General features: G+C 41.2%; 2 protein-coding genes across 5 annotated transcripts in view; one reads left to right on the top strand and one right to left on the bottom strand.

Moving 5' to 3' along the window:
- The window catches only part of adcy2b (adenylate cyclase 2b (brain)), a 49,167-nt gene extending 37,081 nt beyond the window's left edge, over positions 1 to 12,086 (top strand). For 3 of the 4 annotated variants that reach the window (XM_039820952.1, XM_039820954.1, XM_039820956.1), the window contains 8 exons: positions 417 to 601; positions 2,069 to 2,153; positions 7,004 to 7,162; positions 7,806 to 7,952; positions 8,136 to 8,243; positions 9,702 to 9,816; positions 10,952 to 11,076; positions 11,163 to 11,315. In XM_039820952.1, coding sequence (XP_039676886.1) covers positions 417 to 601; positions 2,069 to 2,153; positions 7,004 to 7,162; positions 7,806 to 7,952; positions 8,136 to 8,243; positions 9,702 to 9,816; positions 10,952 to 11,076; positions 11,163 to 11,315 — 1,077 coding nt within the window. Of the gene's footprint in view, positions 1 to 416; positions 602 to 2,068; positions 2,154 to 7,003; positions 7,163 to 7,805; positions 7,953 to 8,135; positions 8,244 to 9,701; positions 9,817 to 10,951; positions 11,077 to 11,162 lie in introns of all 4 variants that reach the window. The other variant, XM_039820953.1, reaches the window with a different exon arrangement.
- A 120-nt stretch (positions 12,087 to 12,206) lies between these two features.
- Positions 12,207 to 17,234, bottom strand: c13h5orf49 (chromosome 13 C5orf49 homolog). Its single transcript, XM_039819391.1, has 3 exons — positions 16,994 to 17,234; positions 16,432 to 16,548; positions 12,207 to 13,650 (listed from the first exon to the last, which is right to left on the bottom strand). Exons 1-3 carry the CDS (start codon positions 17,102 to 17,104, stop codon positions 13,471 to 13,473), a joined length of 408 nt encoding a protein of 135 aa, XP_039675325.1. The 5' UTR covers positions 17,105 to 17,234; the 3' UTR covers positions 12,207 to 13,470.
- Between the last annotated feature and the right edge of the window lie 1,848 nt (positions 17,235 to 19,082).

Genomic DNA, 19,082 nt, shown 5'->3' on the forward strand with positions numbered 1-19,082 from the left:
TTCCAGTTGCATGAGGAAACTTCTGCATAACAGTTTCAAAACTGTAATGCTGATTGCATAATTTCACACCAAGAATAGAAGAAAAAATCACCCCAGACAAACCAAGATGTTTACTGTAATCATGAGTTGCGCCAGATTATACACACATTTAGACACACAAACTAAATGTGCTTGTTGTATAAGAATATTGACATATTTTCATGATAGTATTCAAACTCTAGTTCTGTTCTTGTTTCCTAACTATGTTAAATGACTCACTGCTGTTAGGGCGGCATGTTACACTGGACAAATAGAGATGCATTTCCATCTCATTACTTACATACACATCAGGCTCATGTGTTGCTGAGCTCACACAGTGCTTTACCTCTGCAGAAAAGTTGTTTGGTCACCATGTTTCTTTCTTTCTCGGTCTCCAGTACTTCATCTACTGCTGTATACTGGGGCTGGTGTCGTGCTCGGTGTTCCTGAGGATCAACTACGAGCTGAAGATGGTGGTGATGCTGGTTGCCGTGGTGATCTACAACATCATCATCCTCCAGACACACGCCTCCCTGCTGGATGGATTTAGCAAAGCGCTGTACCCCACCGATACACTGGATAGGTACCTGCAAACCGTACACGCACACACGCACGCACGCACACACGCACGCACGCACGCACACACACACACACACACACACACTACCCCTGACCCTGCAACCTGCCTGCATCAGTTGAGCAGAGCCTATTAAAAAGCCTAATGAGACTGGACCCGGGGATAGGTCCGCTGAGGTAGCAATATCCCATATGAATGTCGATCAAGTGTAACCCCTGGAGAGGAGGATGATGAGTGGCAGAATGAGATACAGCAGTTTGTGTTGATGGAGCTGAATTCATTTCTCGCATTTGAGTGACGGCTGGAGTCTCACTGCTGAAGAAATCCCATTATGCAAAAAGTTTTCAGAGCAGTACGAAAAAAGACTGGGGAAGAAATACTTTTTTCCCAACTCGCTTTTGTTTCTCTTCCTCACCGTGGCTTTATTAGCATGAAGAGTGTACTGCTGTTGCCAAAGCACTGGGAAATATAAATAGAATTGTAAGCCAGCGCTAAATAAAAAAGCAAATCACTTTTGTGTCTTAACAAGCATCGATTTACAATGCAATACCTTAAAAGATAAGTTTGCATGGCATTAAGCTGTGTGTCTCGCTACAGTTTGGTGAACTGACGTCATATAAGTTCATCCTCTAATGTACACCGGTAAAAGCAAGTTGACACATGCCAACCATATGGTCTACTTGAGCAGTGCAAAAAGAATGAAAGCAAAAGATCTTGTAAGTAGAATCGTACAGGTGTTAAAGGAGTCTTCTTTTCAACATGCTTTTTCCATTTACTTCACATCTACATCAATAAACAGACACAGGTAACTATGAAAAGATTTAAAAGACCATACTGTACCAGGGATTTCTAATGTTTATGTCTATTTACAAATCCTAATTACTACACATTATTGCTGATCAATTTTCAGCATTTTTAAATCTGGGGAGACATTTCCTTCTGTTCATTAAAATATACGGTACAGAGTAGATCAGTTTGGCAATCTATCCTAGTGAAATTAATGTCTGCTTCAATGTTAGGGATAATGATGCTCTGCCTTCAAAATGAGTAGGCGGTTCACCAGTGGTGGCAGAAGAATTCAGACATTTTACTTCAGTACAAGTAGCAATAACACAGTGTAGAAATATTCTGTCCTAAGTAAAAGCAAAACAAATGAATTGAAGCGATTTTAGTATGAGACTGCAACATAAGAACATGTGAAAAAAGTGAAGAGGTCTGAATACTTTCTGAATGCACTGTATGTGTTTTATTAGTTTGGACAACAATGGAGCACAACACAGAGGAATATGTTTAATCAGGCACTGGCTACACAGACAATACATTTCATGTCATTGTTTAGTTTTTTTCAGGCATTTTGCTGACATAATAATTGATAATTGTACTCTCTCTCTCTCTCTCTCTCTCTCTCTCTCTCTCTCTCTCTCTCTCTCTCTCTCTCTCTCTCTCTCTCTCTCTCTCTCTGTGTGTGTCCAGACCAGGAGTGCTGAAGGATCTAAAGACGATGGGCTCTGTGTCTCTGTTCATCTTCTTCATCACCCTACTGGTATTAGCCAGGCAGGTCAGTAGTCTTCTTAAACTGGCCAATCACAGTGACATAACTAGACATCTCTATGTAAGTTTAAGTTTAAGCCATTCAGCACTGTCACAGAATGTTGTTTTACTGAAATTCTCTGCATGAGGAGAGACTTGTGATCAAGACACTTAATACCAATGGAATTGAAATGACCTGCACTACTTTCCAGAACAAAACTTGGAAGCGAGTGAACAAGGATTTGGCTCAAAATGCTCAAAGATCAAAATACTTCAGACTGACATTTTGTAGCGGTGGAGCAGCCAGCCTGGCCCTTCATATGAGAGGTTAACTCAGCTGACACAGATTTGGTGTGTGTGTGTGTGTGTGTGTGTGTGTGTGTGTGTGTGTGTGTGTGTGTGTGTGTGTGTGTGTGTGTGTGTGTGTGTGTGTGTGTGTGTGTGTGTGTGTGTGTGTGTGTGTGTGTGTGTGTGTGTGTGTGTGTGTGTTTTGGGTTCTCTCAAACCAAAAAAAAAAAACTTCCCCAAAAAAAAACGCGGTAAAAAAAAAAAGAAACAATTTTAAAACTTTTTTTCTTCTTTTCGTGTTAAAAAAAAAAAAAAAAAAAAAAAAAAAAAAAAAAAAAAAAAAAAAAAAAAATATTGTAAAAAAAAAAAAAAAAAAAAAAAAAAAAAAAAAAAAAAAAAAAAAAAAAAAAAAAATAAGGTACTGTAAGTAAATGGAATGGAAACATGAATGGGGTAACATCTTTTTTTGTTGTGATGTCAAATTTTTTTTTAAAGGTCTTTAGCTGGAAATGGACGTCTTTCCAGATGCTTTTTGAGGATAAATTACTGCAGCAAAATGCTTCATCAATTATCCTCAAAATAATTTTGGAAACAGGTCAAAAGGTGTTAGAAGTGGCGTCACCCGAAGCCCCAGACGCAGAAGTACGTAAGCCATGCCAGATATGAGGGCACAGGGCCAAGGGGCATCAATTTTTACATGCTTTTATCCTGCTATTAACAAATTTGCCTTGCAAAATTTTCATCGTCAAATATAATGAGCCCATTTCTAGCCATTTAGTCAGAGGGAGGAGAAAGCAGGTTAGGAGAACGAATGCATCTGTAATTCATCCCTCAAGAACAGATGCACGATGGAGCAAAGCTCATTTACAGCCTTGTTGGCTGGTTTCTAAACGGCCTACTTTCTAGACTCCGGGATGTACTGAAGTTCCTCTCTCCACAACAGAGTGCTCAAACTGTGCATACACATAATTAGAAATACACAAATGCTTCAGACTAAGTATCCTTTCTATCATACTGTATCTATACCGTATTTCTATCAGCACAAGATCTCAGCACAGAGCAGTGTGGGCCTACCAAACTGGCACCACTTTTATCTAAAGGGAAAAACACTGAGTGCACACATACATCATCCAAACGGCTAACTACACATACGAAATATATCTCAAAGGAGACAGAAAGCGCTCCCACATACATCCATACACACGCTGTAGTGGCCAGCCCACAGGTAGCCTGGAGCTTTCAGATATACACCAGCATAATGATGGCGTGTTCAGGGGACCCCATCTGATGCACAAACACACACTCCTGGGATGTTTTGACCCCGATAGAAAGAAAACTCCCTCAAGCATGAATAACCCAAACATAAAAAATAAAAAGCGATGGGTACCTTTTATGCAAATCAGTTCTGTCAGCTTCCTAGTTCCTTGAGCAATGAGAGCAGAGCATCTCACACTTTTTCATCATCGTCTTTATCGGGACGTTTTCCATGAATACCAAGCGAGCCCTTTAGTTTCGGTTGGTTAGGTTTGCCCTGAAATCCTGTACATTTTCCACTTAGTGGCAAATGATCAGAACATAATTCAGGTGGCCTATCTATGAGAATTGCTCTCATATCATAGGGTGACCAAACGTCCTCTTTTGCCCGGACATGTCCACTTGTTACGTACTGTCCGGGGCGTCCGGGGGGTTTCATAAAATTCATTCATGAATGAATTCATGAACTCTCTCATGAAAATGTCCGGTTTTCACTGTTTTTCATGGGACCATTAAGCGTGTACTTATATTGACTGGCACACACAATAATACGGTGTTGTGTGACATAATTCCAGAGAGGCTGCCTTGCGGGCGGCTCTGCGCCGCGCACATACACAGAGACCAGAGCAGACAGCGGAGCAGCATTGCACACAAAATGCCGAAGCATTTCCTGCTAAAGATTTCCCACCGTGGTCAGAAAACACAGGGGAGACACTTTGTTTCTCTCACTGTGACTCTAGAGTCGTTCTAGCTCGCCGTCACTCTCTCACTTAATTCTCCCTCGCTCTATCACCAAATCCCCACACACACACATGCCGGCTTTCAAGGTAGGCCATCACCTAATGCAACTGTTAAAAATAACAAAGACAGTCTGGCCTTTGCAAACGATCTTAATTCTTTTTATGCCCGTTTTGAAAATAATGCATACGCTAGTCAGAAAACTAGCAGTGGCCTAAGTGTAACATCTGACAGCTCAAAAAGTGAAATTAGGGTTGCTGAGAGTGATGTGCGTAGGGCACTGAAGAGGGTCAATGCACGCAAAGCGCCTGGTCCAGATGGAATTCCCAGCCGTCTGTTGCGATGCTGTGCAGACCAGCTCTCTGAGGTTTTTACCAGCATTTTTAATGAGTCACTAGCCCAGTCATCCGTACCTACATGTTTTAAAAGATCCACCATCGTCCCAGTGCCAAAGAAAAGTACACCAACATGCCTAAATGATTACCGGCCTGTGGCGCTTACCTCGGTGGTAATGAAAGTGTTTGAGAGACTTGTCAAGGACATTATCTCAGCCTCCATCCCCAGCACCACAGATCCGCTCCAGTTCGCCTACCGCTCAAATAGATCTACGGGGGACGCCATCTCCCATGTCTAGCATACCACCCTCAGCCATGTGGACAAGAGGAATGGGAACTACATGAGACTGCTGTTCATTGACTACAGCTCAGCTTTTAATACAATATCCCCCTCAAGACTGTTTTGTAAGCTGGGTGATTTGAGTCTGAACAGTGGTCTATGTGCATGGGTCTTGGACTTCCTCACAGGCAGATCCCAGGCTGTGAGAATTGGTAAACACATGTCCAGCTCCATCTCCATCAATACTGGAGCACCACAAGGGTGTGTGCTTAGCCCACTGCTGTACTCACTGTACACGTATGACTGTGCAGCCGTGAACAGCTCCAATTCCATCATAAAATTTGCTGATGATACAGTTGTGTTGGGGTCCATCTCAAATAATAATGAGATGGCCTACAGAGAGGAGGTAGAGAGTCTGGCTTTTATGGTGCCTAACTGCCTAAGACTAACTGCCTCCAACTTAAAAAAAAAAAAGGAGCTTGTAGTGGATTTCAGGAGGGGTCAGCACGCCTATGCACCCCTCAACATCAACAGGGTTCCAGTAGAGGGTGTGAGCTGTTTTAAATATCTGGGTGTCACCATTTCTGAGGACCTTACTTGGTCTGCTCATACCCAGACTACAGCCAGGAAAGCTAATCAGCGCCTGTACCATCTAAGGCAGCTGAGGAAGTTTGGAGCCTCCACAGCAATTTTAAGATCTTTTTACTCTGCCACTGTAGAGAGTATCCTGACGCAGAGTATGGCAGCGTGGTATAGCAATAGCTGTGGGAAGGACAGGAAGGCCCTCCAAAGAGTGATCCGTGCTGCTGAGCGTTGCTGTGGCTCAACTCTTCCATCTATGGATGAACTCTATCAGAAGAGCTGTTGGAGTGGGGCTGTCAAGATTTTAAAAGACACCTCCCACCCTGGCAGCTGCCTATTTCAGTTGCTGATTCAGGAGCATCATGGCAAATACGGAAAGACTCAGGAGGAGTTTTTATCCACAAGCCGTTGGGCTCCTGAATCAAAACATGACAAACTGCTCAATGCACCTTGCACTTTAAGCCCTTGATCTGCTTTAGTGAGTACTTTAGTAGTATAAGGTTTTATTATATTTATGAGTAGGGGTATATGGGTGGGATATTTTTATTTGTAGTTTATTATTAACTTATGTTTTAACTTGATTTCATTCTATAAATTTAAGTATGTCATTAGCTATGAGATAGCACAGTGGAGTGGAGTCAGGAATGTATTTCACTGCTTATTATAATTGTATGGCTATGCATGTGACAAATAAACTTGAAACTTGACACACACACCAGCGCACAAGTATTAACATCAGGCTACGGTGAAAGCTCTGCGTGGAGTCTGCGTACAACCATAAAACAAGACTAGTGCAGCTTAACAGTTGAACTGCAAAAAGAAAATGTCCCAGGTACGGTCCCGGTCGGGAGGAGGTGGAGTGCACCGTGTGCAAAGCTGGCACATATGTTTCAGTGTCTTTATTATTTATCTTATTACATTAAAAAGGTATTAAGAGATATTTTGTTGAAGCTGGATTTTCTAACACAGACAAGGTCATATTTAGAACATTATTTCATATTATTTATTTATTTTAAAAGAGAGATATTATTTTGTTACAGATTTTATTTTATTTTATTTTATTACAGAAGTTATTTTTGCACCATTGAGGCATAATAAAGCATGTTCATTAACCGTTAATTAAGCCTATCTGAATTTGTGTCTCGAGGCCGGGCCGAGTGTCCTCTTTTTTGGAAATCAAAATATGGTCAACCTATCATATCAAGGACACATTTGTGTAGCTGGAGGACTACTGTATAAGAGACAAATATCAGAATTTAACTGTCGGTTTAAACTGACAACTTTTCAGTCTCTTTCCTTAAACTTGATGAAGGTTTTCTTCTCTGTGGCCTGTAGCTTTGGAGCAGAGTGCTAAGTGTGAATGACACAGGTTTCTCTTTACTCTGTGTCCTCCTGTAACAGAATGAATATTACTGTAGGTTGGACTTCCTGTGGAGGGACAAGTTCAAGAGGGAGTGTGAGGAGATCGAAACCATGGAGAACCTCAACCGGGTTCTGCTGGAGAACGTTTTACCTGCCCACGTTGCCGAACACTTCCTGGGACGCAACTGGAAAAATGAGGTGAAATCCCAAGAAAAATGACAGTCTTACTATATTTATGTTGGTGTTGTGGTACTTAAGTGTATGGGTGTGTGTATTTCCCAAACTGTCAAACTATTGCTTTGAATATATGAGATTGGATCTACATTATCCGAATGCGCTGTCACATTTTCTTTTTTAATCAGCATATTATTTTGTTACCTGTTGTATGCATCATTCATTTTCCCAGTATAGTTTCATATTTTCTTTTCATTTTCTTTGTTTCCCTCTTCATGCTTTGCTGCTGTTGGATGCTGTCCCTGCATGAATACTGTAATCGATGTATAAAATTATATACATTCCTATATTTCTCCTTTACTTTACTCTTACATTTTTGGTTCACTTGGTACCCTCATTAGTCATTAGTTCTTCTGTCTTTCCTGTGATGAATGCTTGTTACTATTTTGCTGCGGCAGTGACCCAGTGTCCCAACAGAGGTGATTAGTTTCATTTTATTTATTCAAAGAGTCCGTGGCATTGATCTGTGTTAGGTATTCAGCTCATAAATCTTCTTTCTGTGGTTGGGACTCATTGAAACCACGGGCTATTTGTCTTTAACTCTCTTTCACCGTTGCTCGATCAATACAACACATCCAGCTGTTATCTTCTTCTCGCTTGTTATCAGGACCTTTATCATCAGTCGTACGAGTCGGTGTGTGTGATGTTCGCCTCCATCCCAGACTTCAAAGAGTTTTATACTGAGTCTGATGTCAATAAGGAAGGACTGGAGTGCCTCCGTCTTCTCAACGAGATCATAGCGGACTTTGATGAGGTAAACTCCACTCACGCTGATCATCCTGCTTTTTAGAGAAGTAGCCACACTGGGTGATTACGCTCTGAAGTAGTAGAAGAAGCAGGCAAAAGTACCAGCAGTGTACCAGGAAGCTAGTGTTATTTCCTACTCCTGTGTATGTCATGTTATGAACTGTATTCTTTTTTTTTTGTGTGTCTCCAGCTGCTGTCCAAACCTAAGTTCAGCGGGGTGGAGAAGATAAAGACCATTGGTAGCACCTACATGGCTGCAACGGGACTCAATGTGACACCAGGACCAGAGTGTGCACAGGCACGCATTACACACACGGGGCCCTGTCTTGCACCTGGTGCAGCGCGGCGCAAATGCCCGACGCAAGTGTCTTTGCTAGTTTAAGACCGACACAGTTGTCAGTTTCCCATCCAGCGCCCGCGTCGTTTAAATGGCAAATGCACCTGCGCCCATGGGCGTGTTGGTCTTACAGGGAGGTGTGTTCAGGTGCGTTCTGGGCGTATTGCTATCTTGAGGCAGCGGGAAGTGATCGCGCCATTGACCAACAAAAACATTTCATGGTTATTTTACAGCCCTGGCAGATTGTGATATGGTTAGTTATTAAATCTAAAGGACAGGATAATGTCACATTTTCGTGTGGGCGATTACGAATTTTAAAGCAATGTATTTCAATGGGATGCATATTTTGTGATCACAGAACGATGACGGTAGAGAGTAGTATTGATAAGGCGAAAGTCTGCGCCCTAACATGCGCCCTAGACTTATACACAGCGCGCGCACACTATGCTTGTTACACACACACACACAGGGAAGCACAGCAGCACACAAACATGCAAAAGATTACAAATAAAAATATTACGGTGCAAATTCGCCATCATAATAGCAATGCGCCAAGGTCCAAACGCGCCTGGCTTTTAAAGGGAATGGGAGATGACCCTCTGATTGGTTTATTGCGTGTTACGCCCAGAACACACCTTTTGAACCGTGCGCCTGGCACACGGACCCTTTTTCCCGCTGTCAAACTAGCAAAAGTGGATTTGGACACGCCCTAAACGCACCTGCGCCAAGCGCTTCACGCCGTGCGCTTAGATCGTTAAAATAGGGCCCATGCACTTATAGTCACACACGCGCACACACTGAGTTTGCATGGCCTTGACGCAGTGAGTGGACACATAAGGACACAAAGGGACACGCTGACTTTGAGGTTAAAGCTCCTGCTGTCCAGCTTTCAGCTGAGCTCATATTTGTAACATGAGACCAGGCAAAGAACAAGAGGAGCTTTTTGCACATGGTCACCTCATTTCAGAGTGCCAAAACCGTTTTGGCAGCTTGAGCTCACATTCAATATTTCCTGTCATTTTTCATTTATGGCAACCAAACAGGATAAAACGTAAGCATCAAAGTATTTATTGCTGTCCAAATACGTTCGGAAGCTTTGTGTGGGTTGCCCCTTAAAATATGCTACACATAACATTCAAGCATCAGTGATTCATTACTACACTCATTGGAATACATCTCTGTAGTCGCTGGAAGCAAATGAGATCATCACGCAGAAATGTAGCAACATATTGTTTAAAAAAAAAAAAAAAAAAAAGATCATAAAAAAAAAATCTCCCCGTCTGGGAAATCTGCTTTATTGACCGAAATCCCACCCTTCCTTAGTTACTGTCGCTACGCCTGTCATGCCTTCCAGTCCATCACGACACATGGTTCAGATAGCACCTTTTACTTGTTTTCTCCCCTCTGCATTTCCCTCAGGAACATGACAGACAGTACATGCACATCGGCACCATGGTGGAGTTTGCCTTTGCTCTTGTGGGGAAGCTAGATGTCATCAACAAACACTCCTTCAATGACTTCAGACTCCGAATTGGTGAGAACGTTTCTTCGCAGCATGAATGTGTTTTTTCTTTTTTTTTCCTCCTGTTTGAGAGCAAAGGTTAAACCTAATGATATGTGATTATGCAGGAGAATCAGCCATGTCATTTGTGATTTGGTATGGATTTCTGTTTCACCATCGTCTTTATTGGGACGTTCATTTTCCATGAATACCAAGCGAGCCCTTTAGTTTCAGTTGGTTAGGTTTGCCCTGAAATCCTGTACATTTTCCACTTAGTGGCAAATGATCAGAACAGAATTCAGGTGGCCCATGTATGAGAATTGCTCTCATATCAAGGACACATTTGTGTAGCTGGAGGACTACTGTATAAGAGACAAATATCAGAATTTAACTGTTGGTTTGAACCGACAACTTTTCAGTCTCTTTCCTTAAACTTGATGAAGGTTTACTTCTCTTTGGCCTGTAGCTTTGGACATTCCCTTCAGAAAAACGTGATTATGCGATCGCATAATTCAATGCATAATCAGCCAAAGTCCGCATATTAATGTTGCGGCCGCATTTTTTCAAATATGCCGCACTTTCGCTGCATACATTTTTCCACGCAAAATATGCAGGGCTTGCATGATTTCATAATACCCGCATTTTCGTTGCAAAAAAGTCACATATATCTTAGCAGAAAGTTGAAAAAATGTTGCATTTACTTCACACAAGAGCAGCCATTTTCCCGTTGCCATGGGAACGTTATGAAGTGACTTAATTACGTGACGTGAACATCATCGAAAAGCAGGGTGTTGGGGGAATCACTTTTTTTTCTTTTTCATCAAACCGCAGTTTTTGCAAGTTCACGCAATTTTTGCAAGTTCCCGCAATTTCATCGCATAAAACTGCATAAATATCCCGCATATTCCATCGCATTTCTTAAGAAAACGTGCCGCATAATCAAGGATTTTTGCCCGCAACAATCACAAAAAAACTCCGCATTTTTCTGGAAGGACTGTTTGGAGCAGAGTGCTAAGTGTGAATGACACAGGTTTCTCTTTACTCTGTGTCCTCCTGTAACAGAATGAATATTACTGTAGGTTGGACTCCCTGTGGAGGGACAAGTTCAAGAGGGAGTGTGAGGAGAGCGAAACCATGTCATTTGTGATTTGGTATTTTTTTGCTACAGGTATCAACCATGGGCCAGTGATTGCAGGGGTTATCGGGGCCCAGAAACCTCAGTATGACATCTGGGGAAACAGTGTGAATGTGGCCAGTAGGATGGAGACCACGGGGGTACTGGGAAAAATACAGGTGGGACGTCTTACAAAATACAGGTGCATGTCTTCCAGCGTGCTAGTGAACTTCTTATTCTAGTGGTGTTTCTTTCTCCTGTACAGGTAACAGAGGAGACGCGTCATATCTTATCAACACTAGGGTACATGTGTTCATGTCGCGGCATCATTAACGTGAAGGGCAAAGGAGAGCTGAAGACCTACTTTGTTCACACCGAGATGACCCGATCTCTGTCACAAGGGACTGTGATGCCTTGAGCATGCCACGCTCACCGAACAAATAAGACTTGTGAACACAGTCTCACACACACAAAGTGGCCATCAAAGTGATTTGTCATGCTCCATAACTAAAACCCATTACCAGCAGCCTGCAGCACAACGGATAGACGATTGTTAAGAAGCAGTTTTGTCCTCAGCAACACATCGTAGAGCAGGGCCGAGGTGCACCGCCACGGTCCTTCAGCTCTGCACTCTGGGTGGTTTTCACCTCTCAAGTCTAACAAGGACTCTGCTCCGAGGAGTCCCTTCACCGTCTAAAGGAGTGCCTGGCTAAAGAGAGGTTTGCCAAAATAGTGCAGCTCTCCTCTCGAGGACCGCAGTCACCCATCTGTACAATAGTAGTGGTGTGGAGCTAATTACCCGTGCTGGTGTTGCAGTGCTTCAGAGCCTTATAAATGAGCAAACTGAGCTGCCTGCCGAGCTGTGTTTTATTTTTTTTATGTTCCTGGTTGGCACTGTGAACCGATACGTTCCATTTTATTCCACGTGAATGTCACAATAGCTTATTGTCATATAGAGAGCAGTGAGGTGCCAGCAAATCGCCAGTGTGATGGGTAGTTTGCCAAAACCTGTGAATTGTATTTATAGCTTTAGAGCTGCGTCTGTATCCCACTGAAGAGTCGGTGGACTCGGGGGCTCAAGGATTATTATTTTTTTTTATAATTTCATCTGAAACCAAACCAACAGCAATGTGTGTAAATGTCCACTGCAATCCTTTTGTTATTCATTAAACATTTGTACATAAATTGACGACCTTTGTCTGTTTTGCTTTAAACAAAAGTGCAGCAGGAAAGACTCATCACAGTACAAACATTCACAGAATGATTAGAGACAATACAGCTTTTTATTTGGAATATGTATTTATTGTATCAAACATGCCAGAATGCATTAGTAATACTGGTCACTATTTTGTACAGTAGCTCTAATAACAGCATCTTTAAAAGTATATGATCTTTTTTAAAGCAATAGAGAGAATATTTGTGAGGAAGCAAAATTCTCTAAGCGTATTTCTCAAAATGTCGAACAATTCCCTTAAATATATCACATGACGGTATACCCTCTGGCTTACAAATACCAATTGTCACTGTTAACACTTCTGAAATCTCTGAGGATGAATCTGCCGTTTGAGGTGTGAAACCATTGTTTTAGACAGGCTTTTGTGACCACATACTAATTTAGAAGACATTTGCATTTTACTCAGCTATTTTTCTTTTTCTCCCTTTCACCTTCTGTATTAGCTCCTAATCCTCTTAAATAAACACTGCAGTTTGAACACCAACAAACAGATTCAAATACTGTATAATTTCCAAGAATAAATGGTCTATTTCTGCCAGAGTACAAAGGCAGAAGCAAATGAGAGATGTCTGTGCTAAAAACAAATCCTATTATGTAGGAGTCTCAGTTGCGTGGGTTCAGAATTTATACACAAAAAGAATCCAAGAACTTGCAAATCAAAGAGGTAAGTGATGCGGAGAAAGAAGTGTATTTACATAAAGCAGGGGTAACAAAAAAATCAACTGCCAAAGGAGATCAAGTACAGACGGTGTGTATGAAGGATTGGGTGTTTGGTCGAAGCAACTCTGTAATTTCTGCAGTTTATGTAAATTAATCTTAGTCTCGCTTTCAGTAGTAAGTGGAAGGCTCAATAGAGAAGTCAGTATGGAAGTCAGTTTAAATTTTCACATTAGGCCTGTCATCTAGAACATTCATTCTCTTAATAAAAGCAACCATTATACTGAAGGCAGAAATACGAACACCAAGAATGATCTTTGATATAATGTGCTGCAATAACTGGAACACATTGTTGGACTGTCTCTATCACCTGCACCTTTAAATAACGCTCATACTGATTAAGTGATTTCAGCCATAGAAAATGTAGCTGAGCTTCCTGGAAAATGTCACCGTCTTCATATTTTGATGTATTCTTTAAGGTCTTTTGACAGATAATATTTCACTTCAAATAACAATTTGTCTTGCTAATGATGACTAACTAGAATACAATAATATACCATAATCAAACGCCATCTGATTAAATGATGGTTGAAATGTTTTTGTTTTTTTTTACTGTGGACCCATCAAGTACAATCTACACACTACAACACTAGTTTATTCTTTTCACAGTGAGAACAAACACTCAATCAGGGACCACTGATCCGTAGCCTTCTGCCACATTCCAGACGATTCCATTTTTCTTGAAAAAGTCTGCTTTTATGCAAGCCACGCGCGAGTGCTGCCGGCTTGTTTGGTAGGTGAGGGGAACAGGACGGCGGCCGTATTCTGCAGAGGTGCGCACCGGTACGGCTCTGGACTTCTCCTGGGGTGGAGCAGGACAACAAAGGCAAAGAGATACAGAATAAATAAATAAATCAGGACTAGCCATTATCCTGTGTTTTGGTTGGGGGAACGATTTGGGGGAAATAGCCAATAGATTTCTTTTCACAGAAGAAATTTTGACATGCATAACAATTCAATAACACTGATAATGGTTGCATTCCTGTTACAGTAGGTGCGTCAGTTCTGGAGTCCTGGTATTGTGCATGATCGCTGACTACATGGAACTTACAACACCTACATGGAACCGTACCTTCAATGCAGAACTGAGGTAAAAAAAAAAAAAGATGATTGTTACCCCCTCTCTGCCATGTCATTTGTGATTGGGTATGGATTTCTGTTTCATCATCGTCTTTATAATCGTCTTCTCAGTTTCATTTTGTCTCTTCATTGCCACTACGTGTGTTAGGGTACAATATTGGCAGGAGTGAAAATTAACAAATGAAATTAATAGCTTACACCACAATATTATATTAGGAAAAGTACATGTATCCCAGTGTGGCCCAGGGCAGCAGTGTGTCTCAGTGACAGCTTTTCCAACCCACTTTTGAACTCTGGCAGCCTCTGACTTTAGGGAGGTCAGGCTAACTATCTGCAGAGCAGACAGCAACTGCTTCTGGCCGCGGCAGATTCACTGGTAGCTTTTCTATTAGCATAAGCCTTATGTCCTTAATGACAACCAGAACATACAAAAAAATAATAAATAAAAACACCGCCATTATCCTCTGAACGGTTTATACAATAAAATGATTTTAATTCACATTCGAATGTGAATCTTGGCCCAGAAACGTTGTAATTCAGCAGGAGCTGTCACAAATGCTGACAGCCAACCGCTCAACTCGCTGTAATTACAAGCTCAGCAGTGTGTGGAGCTGCTTTGTTCACCACCCTCTCTGCTTTCAGTGACCCAGAAACTCACTCAGTGAGCTAGTTTTCTCGACATGAATAGTTCCTCCATGGAGATGAAATGGCTTCAAAAGGAGCCACAAAACAATGTCATAAAACTAAGATGTCAATTATGTCAGTTACCACGTGGTTAAAAAAAAAATAAAATGAACAGACTTATAAATATGGAACATTTTTTAAATGTATGCTCTTTTAGAACGAATTCTCATAATATCCTGACATTTCCATCTACTCCAAAGGCCATAATGCCAACATCATCTAAAGCTTCTGTTTGCAAGTTGCAAATGCTTATAATGTACCGCTCTGTGTGCCGAGTGTGTAGGTGGTCAGTGCTACAGGCACTGTCCACTGACGTCATTACTGGATAAGAAGTAATGAACTGTAATTCATAAGTTTAAAAGAAAATAAATCACAGGCGCCTGGGTAGCTCACCTCGAAGAGCAGAGGAGGCTCAGTCCTCGACGCAGTGACTCAGGGTTCGAGTCTGACCTGCGGCCGTTTGCTGCATTTCTTCCCCCTCTCTCTCCCCTGCCCCATTTCCTGTTTACACTTGTCCTGTCTATTAAAGGCTAAAATGGCCCAAAAAAAAAATTTATATAATAAATCATGCAGCCATTTTCAACATTTTACCTCCAGTGGGGAACACAATTTCAAAGTTATCCCTGATAGCAGGGTGGAGTGGAGTCAATGGTGTGTCAAGTCAAAAGGAAGGAAGGTTTTTTAATTAACGTGTGTGGGTTACAAGTCTGTGTCCCTGAATTTCAATATGTCAGATTTTAACGATTAATCACTATAAATAGTAGTATTAATTAATATGACAAGCCTATCATTTCTGAAGGTGATTTAAAGATGTACACAGTTCTTTTTGGCGAGTTTACATTAAAGTGCTTATATTATGCTTTTTGGCTTTCCCCCTTTCCTTTATTGTGTTATATATCTTTTTTGTGCACGTTATAGGTTTACAAAGTGAAAAAAGCCCAAAGTCCACCCCAAAGGGACTTACCATCTCCAACTGAAAACACTGTTCACAAACTGCTCCAAACATCTCTATTGTAGTCCAGCCTTTACTTCAGAGACGAACGTTAGAACACGTTATAATGCTCGCCTAGCTGCTAGCGTGACACGCCCTCATACTCTGCTTCTGACTGGCTAGTAGTCCTTACCTAGCTACTGCGCATGTGCGACTCCCAACAAAGATAGAACACAAGTGAGATGCCTCACTCTGTAGCTAAAACAGAGAGCTCAACATACAGGTTGAAAAGAGGATCTGCAGCAATGTGTAATACAACAAAAAGATATGGTGTTTTTTGAAAATTAAACCATGTAAACCTATTCTGATATAACCTCTAAAATGAGCATAATATGAGCACTTGAATTAATCTGTACAAGTGAAAGATTGAGCATTTGTAGCGGCTCTACGACTGGATGGTTTCTTTTACTATAACATTACCTGGTTTGTGTAGTGAATTGGCGATGTAGATGTAGTAACATTTATCAAATAAATAAAAATAAAGCCACGCTGCGATTGTTTTTTTTTTTATGTTGATCTATAACAGACTTCAGCTCTGATCAAGATTACATTTAGTTTGGAATTTAGGTCCTACAGTATAATCGAAAGAAAAAAAAAAAAAAGAGAAAATAAAATAAAATCCAGGACAGAGTTTGGATTACTAAAGGATATAAATTATTCCAGATCCATGATTTTTTTTTTACATAGCCTAGAAAACAAGTATACATTTAGAGACCATTTCCCACAATTCCTAACGAGTCTAATATCTTGCTGAGGCTAGGCTATAGCCACACTTTCTCACATTCATTCAACTCAAGTTTGAGCTCATCCAAAGAGTGGTCACTATACCTCCTCGTTTATGTCCAGTCCTCTTGCTTTAAAGTGTTTTCTGTCATCTCGGTGCAGTCTCATGTCATAACCCTCTTCCTGTTGGAACACTTGGTCGTACGTGAACACTTCTGGGGCCTACCGATGGAGAGACAGCGGACCAGTGTTTATCATTCAAAGCCTGTCCTTAAACAGAAGGGGGGGGGGGGTCATTGTGCGCCACTCTGGGGGAAGGTGCAGGAGGTAGAAAGCGATAATCACAACAAGCTCTTCTTCAAAGTGGTCACAAGAAAACAAACAGCAGTGGATCAGTCACCATTGGCATTAAGGTCATCATTTAGAAACACTCGCATGATATTAGTGTAATGTCATTGTAGGACAAATATGACAATGACTTTAATGAGACTCTGTGGCCGGTGGGATTTCCTATTTGAACATATTTTCTGCTGTGATACTGTCACAGTATGATCTAATCTAAATAAGTATTTCTAACTAGCCAGCTAGCTGCCTAGCTTTAGCGGTGAGATTGTTTTAGCACAGCCGGCGGTGGCAACAAAGTATCAAACAGCAACACGTTATTTACCTTGGAGCCTTTGTTAAAGTACGACATTTCTTCCTTTCGTCGTGGTGGGACGTAACTAAATGCAGACAGTATAGAAAGCGGTTTGGTTTGTGCCTCGAGTAATACGTCCATCGTCTTGGCTAAAACCACTCAGTAAAGGTAAGGTAAAAGCTAAGTTACATTAGCTAGCTAAAAGTTTGATAAAACCTCCGAAAACTGAAAACGCAGGCTTGACTACGCAGAACGCTGGCTGGCGTTTGTGGTTGCTAGGATACCGATTGTTTCAACTGGTGTCTAACGTGCTACGTTCACAGGCTCTTTCTTTTGCGTGTACTTTAGAGTGTCAAGGTGCTATAACCAGGGTTCAAAATGAACTTTTTCGTCCACCAGCCAAATGACTAGTGAATGTTCAAAAAAAAAAAAAAGCAAATCTACCAGCCACATGCATATTTTACCAGCATTTGGCTGGTAAATGGTGCTAATTTTGAACCCTGGCTATAACATGGTGTTTCGCTTCGAAGAGCTATGTCAACTAACTCAAATGCCTTTCTATATGGACTATTATGCCTAATAATACCAGTGTCTTCTAAACAAAGTTGTTATACTGGTATGTAATAATGTTGTATAATTTTATTATACCAGTGTGATGCACTTAGATGTAGCCTACGTTGTTACCTATCTAAGCTTTGAGGGAACATTAGCCTCCTGACTGGTTTTTATCCTCTGAACAGGCCACATCATTTCTGCTCATTTCTAGTGTTTGAAATGATCAAATTTCAACTGATTTAGCTGAAAGCCACAATTTACTATATGACCTGGTGGGAAATCGTTACTAATGTACCCCTTTTGTGGAGACCCAGTGCTATTTTTGCTGCAGGAAATTAACAAGGGGCTTAATAAGTTAATTGTTGGAACTGTCTCGCTTTTACCATCAATTATTGATAAAACTTCCATTTTCCTTTCACTTGGCAACTTAGGGGAGACTTATAAGATGATTCCTACATTCCAATTAACCTATTAGCTTATGGAACTGGTTTAAGAGTTACTGTATCACAACCCTGATCCCTATAGTCCTTTATGTGCCTATTTTTTTTATTGTTGTATCTTTAACTAAAGTTAAACAGGCTGGCAGTAGCGGGTGTATTTAAGCGAATGTATTTACAGATCGGCCTGTCTCCCATCTATATCCCTTACTTATATCATAGTTACAGTCAGAATGCTGCTATTGAAAGGAAAATATGCATTGCAACCCATGCATTGTCTGTTAGCTGATAGACTTTTGAATTATTGCTACAAGATTGTTGAGCGTCAACAATGGGTTGAAAATGCAGTGATAGCACATTGTTGCACAGTTGCACCAGTGTCTCCCTTTATGCTGATAACACTCATCAATTCAAGGTCCTTTGAAGGTCTTCCCCTGCATCTGCTGTGTAACTCTGGCAGCAGAATCAATTTATAACACTGGACAGACTATGCCTCAAGCACAGTGTGGAATATGTGGTTCAGCTATGGCTGACAAAAAAGCCCAATTGCTGGGGCTTCAGATAAACTGTAAATAACCTCCCAGTCCCTCAGCAGTCTGTAAAGATACAGATGGTGCACATCACGTTAATCTTGGAAAATTGACCCCCAATGGAGAGACAGTGAAAGTAGCTACAAAACAACTTCTGTAAAACCAATTTATTCGTAATGATGTATCCTTAAATTAATAGTTTTACATTTTGGGAACTGGTCTATTCACTTTCTTGCAAAAAGTAGAAGAGAAGAGTAGAAGATTGAAATCTCTTTCATATCTGTTAAATATAAAGCTACAGCCAGGAGATAGTTAGCGTATCTTGGGGGAAACAGCTTGCCCAGTAGCTCTGTCCGAGAGTTATTTTTTTGTGGGTTAGCTGCAGAATTCTTTTTTGACCTGGTGTAGAAACTTCATGGGGTCTCTGCTGGTTCCCTATAGCAGTGGTTCCACCGAAACCAAAGTTGAGGTAACTCTCGAAATAGAGCCTTACTTTCTTTTTTGATACAGAGCAGTTATCAGGACTTTTACATTTCTCCGCCATGTTTCATTCATAAAATAGTGATGCCGTGGCGGCAGGAAAGACGAGGATGATAG

Source organism: Perca fluviatilis, chromosome 13 (genome assembly GCF_010015445.1).
Source record: "Perca fluviatilis chromosome 13, GENO_Pfluv_1.0, whole genome shotgun sequence".
Taxonomy (NCBI): Eukaryota; Metazoa; Chordata; class Actinopteri; order Perciformes; family Percidae; genus Perca; species Perca fluviatilis.

What these genes read in the sequence shown, in the direction of transcription:
- c13h5orf49 (XM_039819391.1), bottom strand. Translation starts at nt 17,104, where the DNA reads ATGGACGTATTACTCGAGGCACAAACCAAACCGCTTTCTATACTGTCT. An exon ending in ACTTTAACAAAGGCTCCAAG is followed by an intron (nt 16,549 to 16,993) that starts GTAAATAACGTG and finishes CTCCATCGGTAG; the next exon opens with GCCCCAGAAGTGTTCACGTA. An exon ending in GACTGGACATAAACGAGGAG is followed by an intron (nt 13,651 to 16,431) that starts GTATAGTGACCA and finishes GCTCCACCCCAG; the next exon opens with GAGAAGTCCAGAGCCGTACC.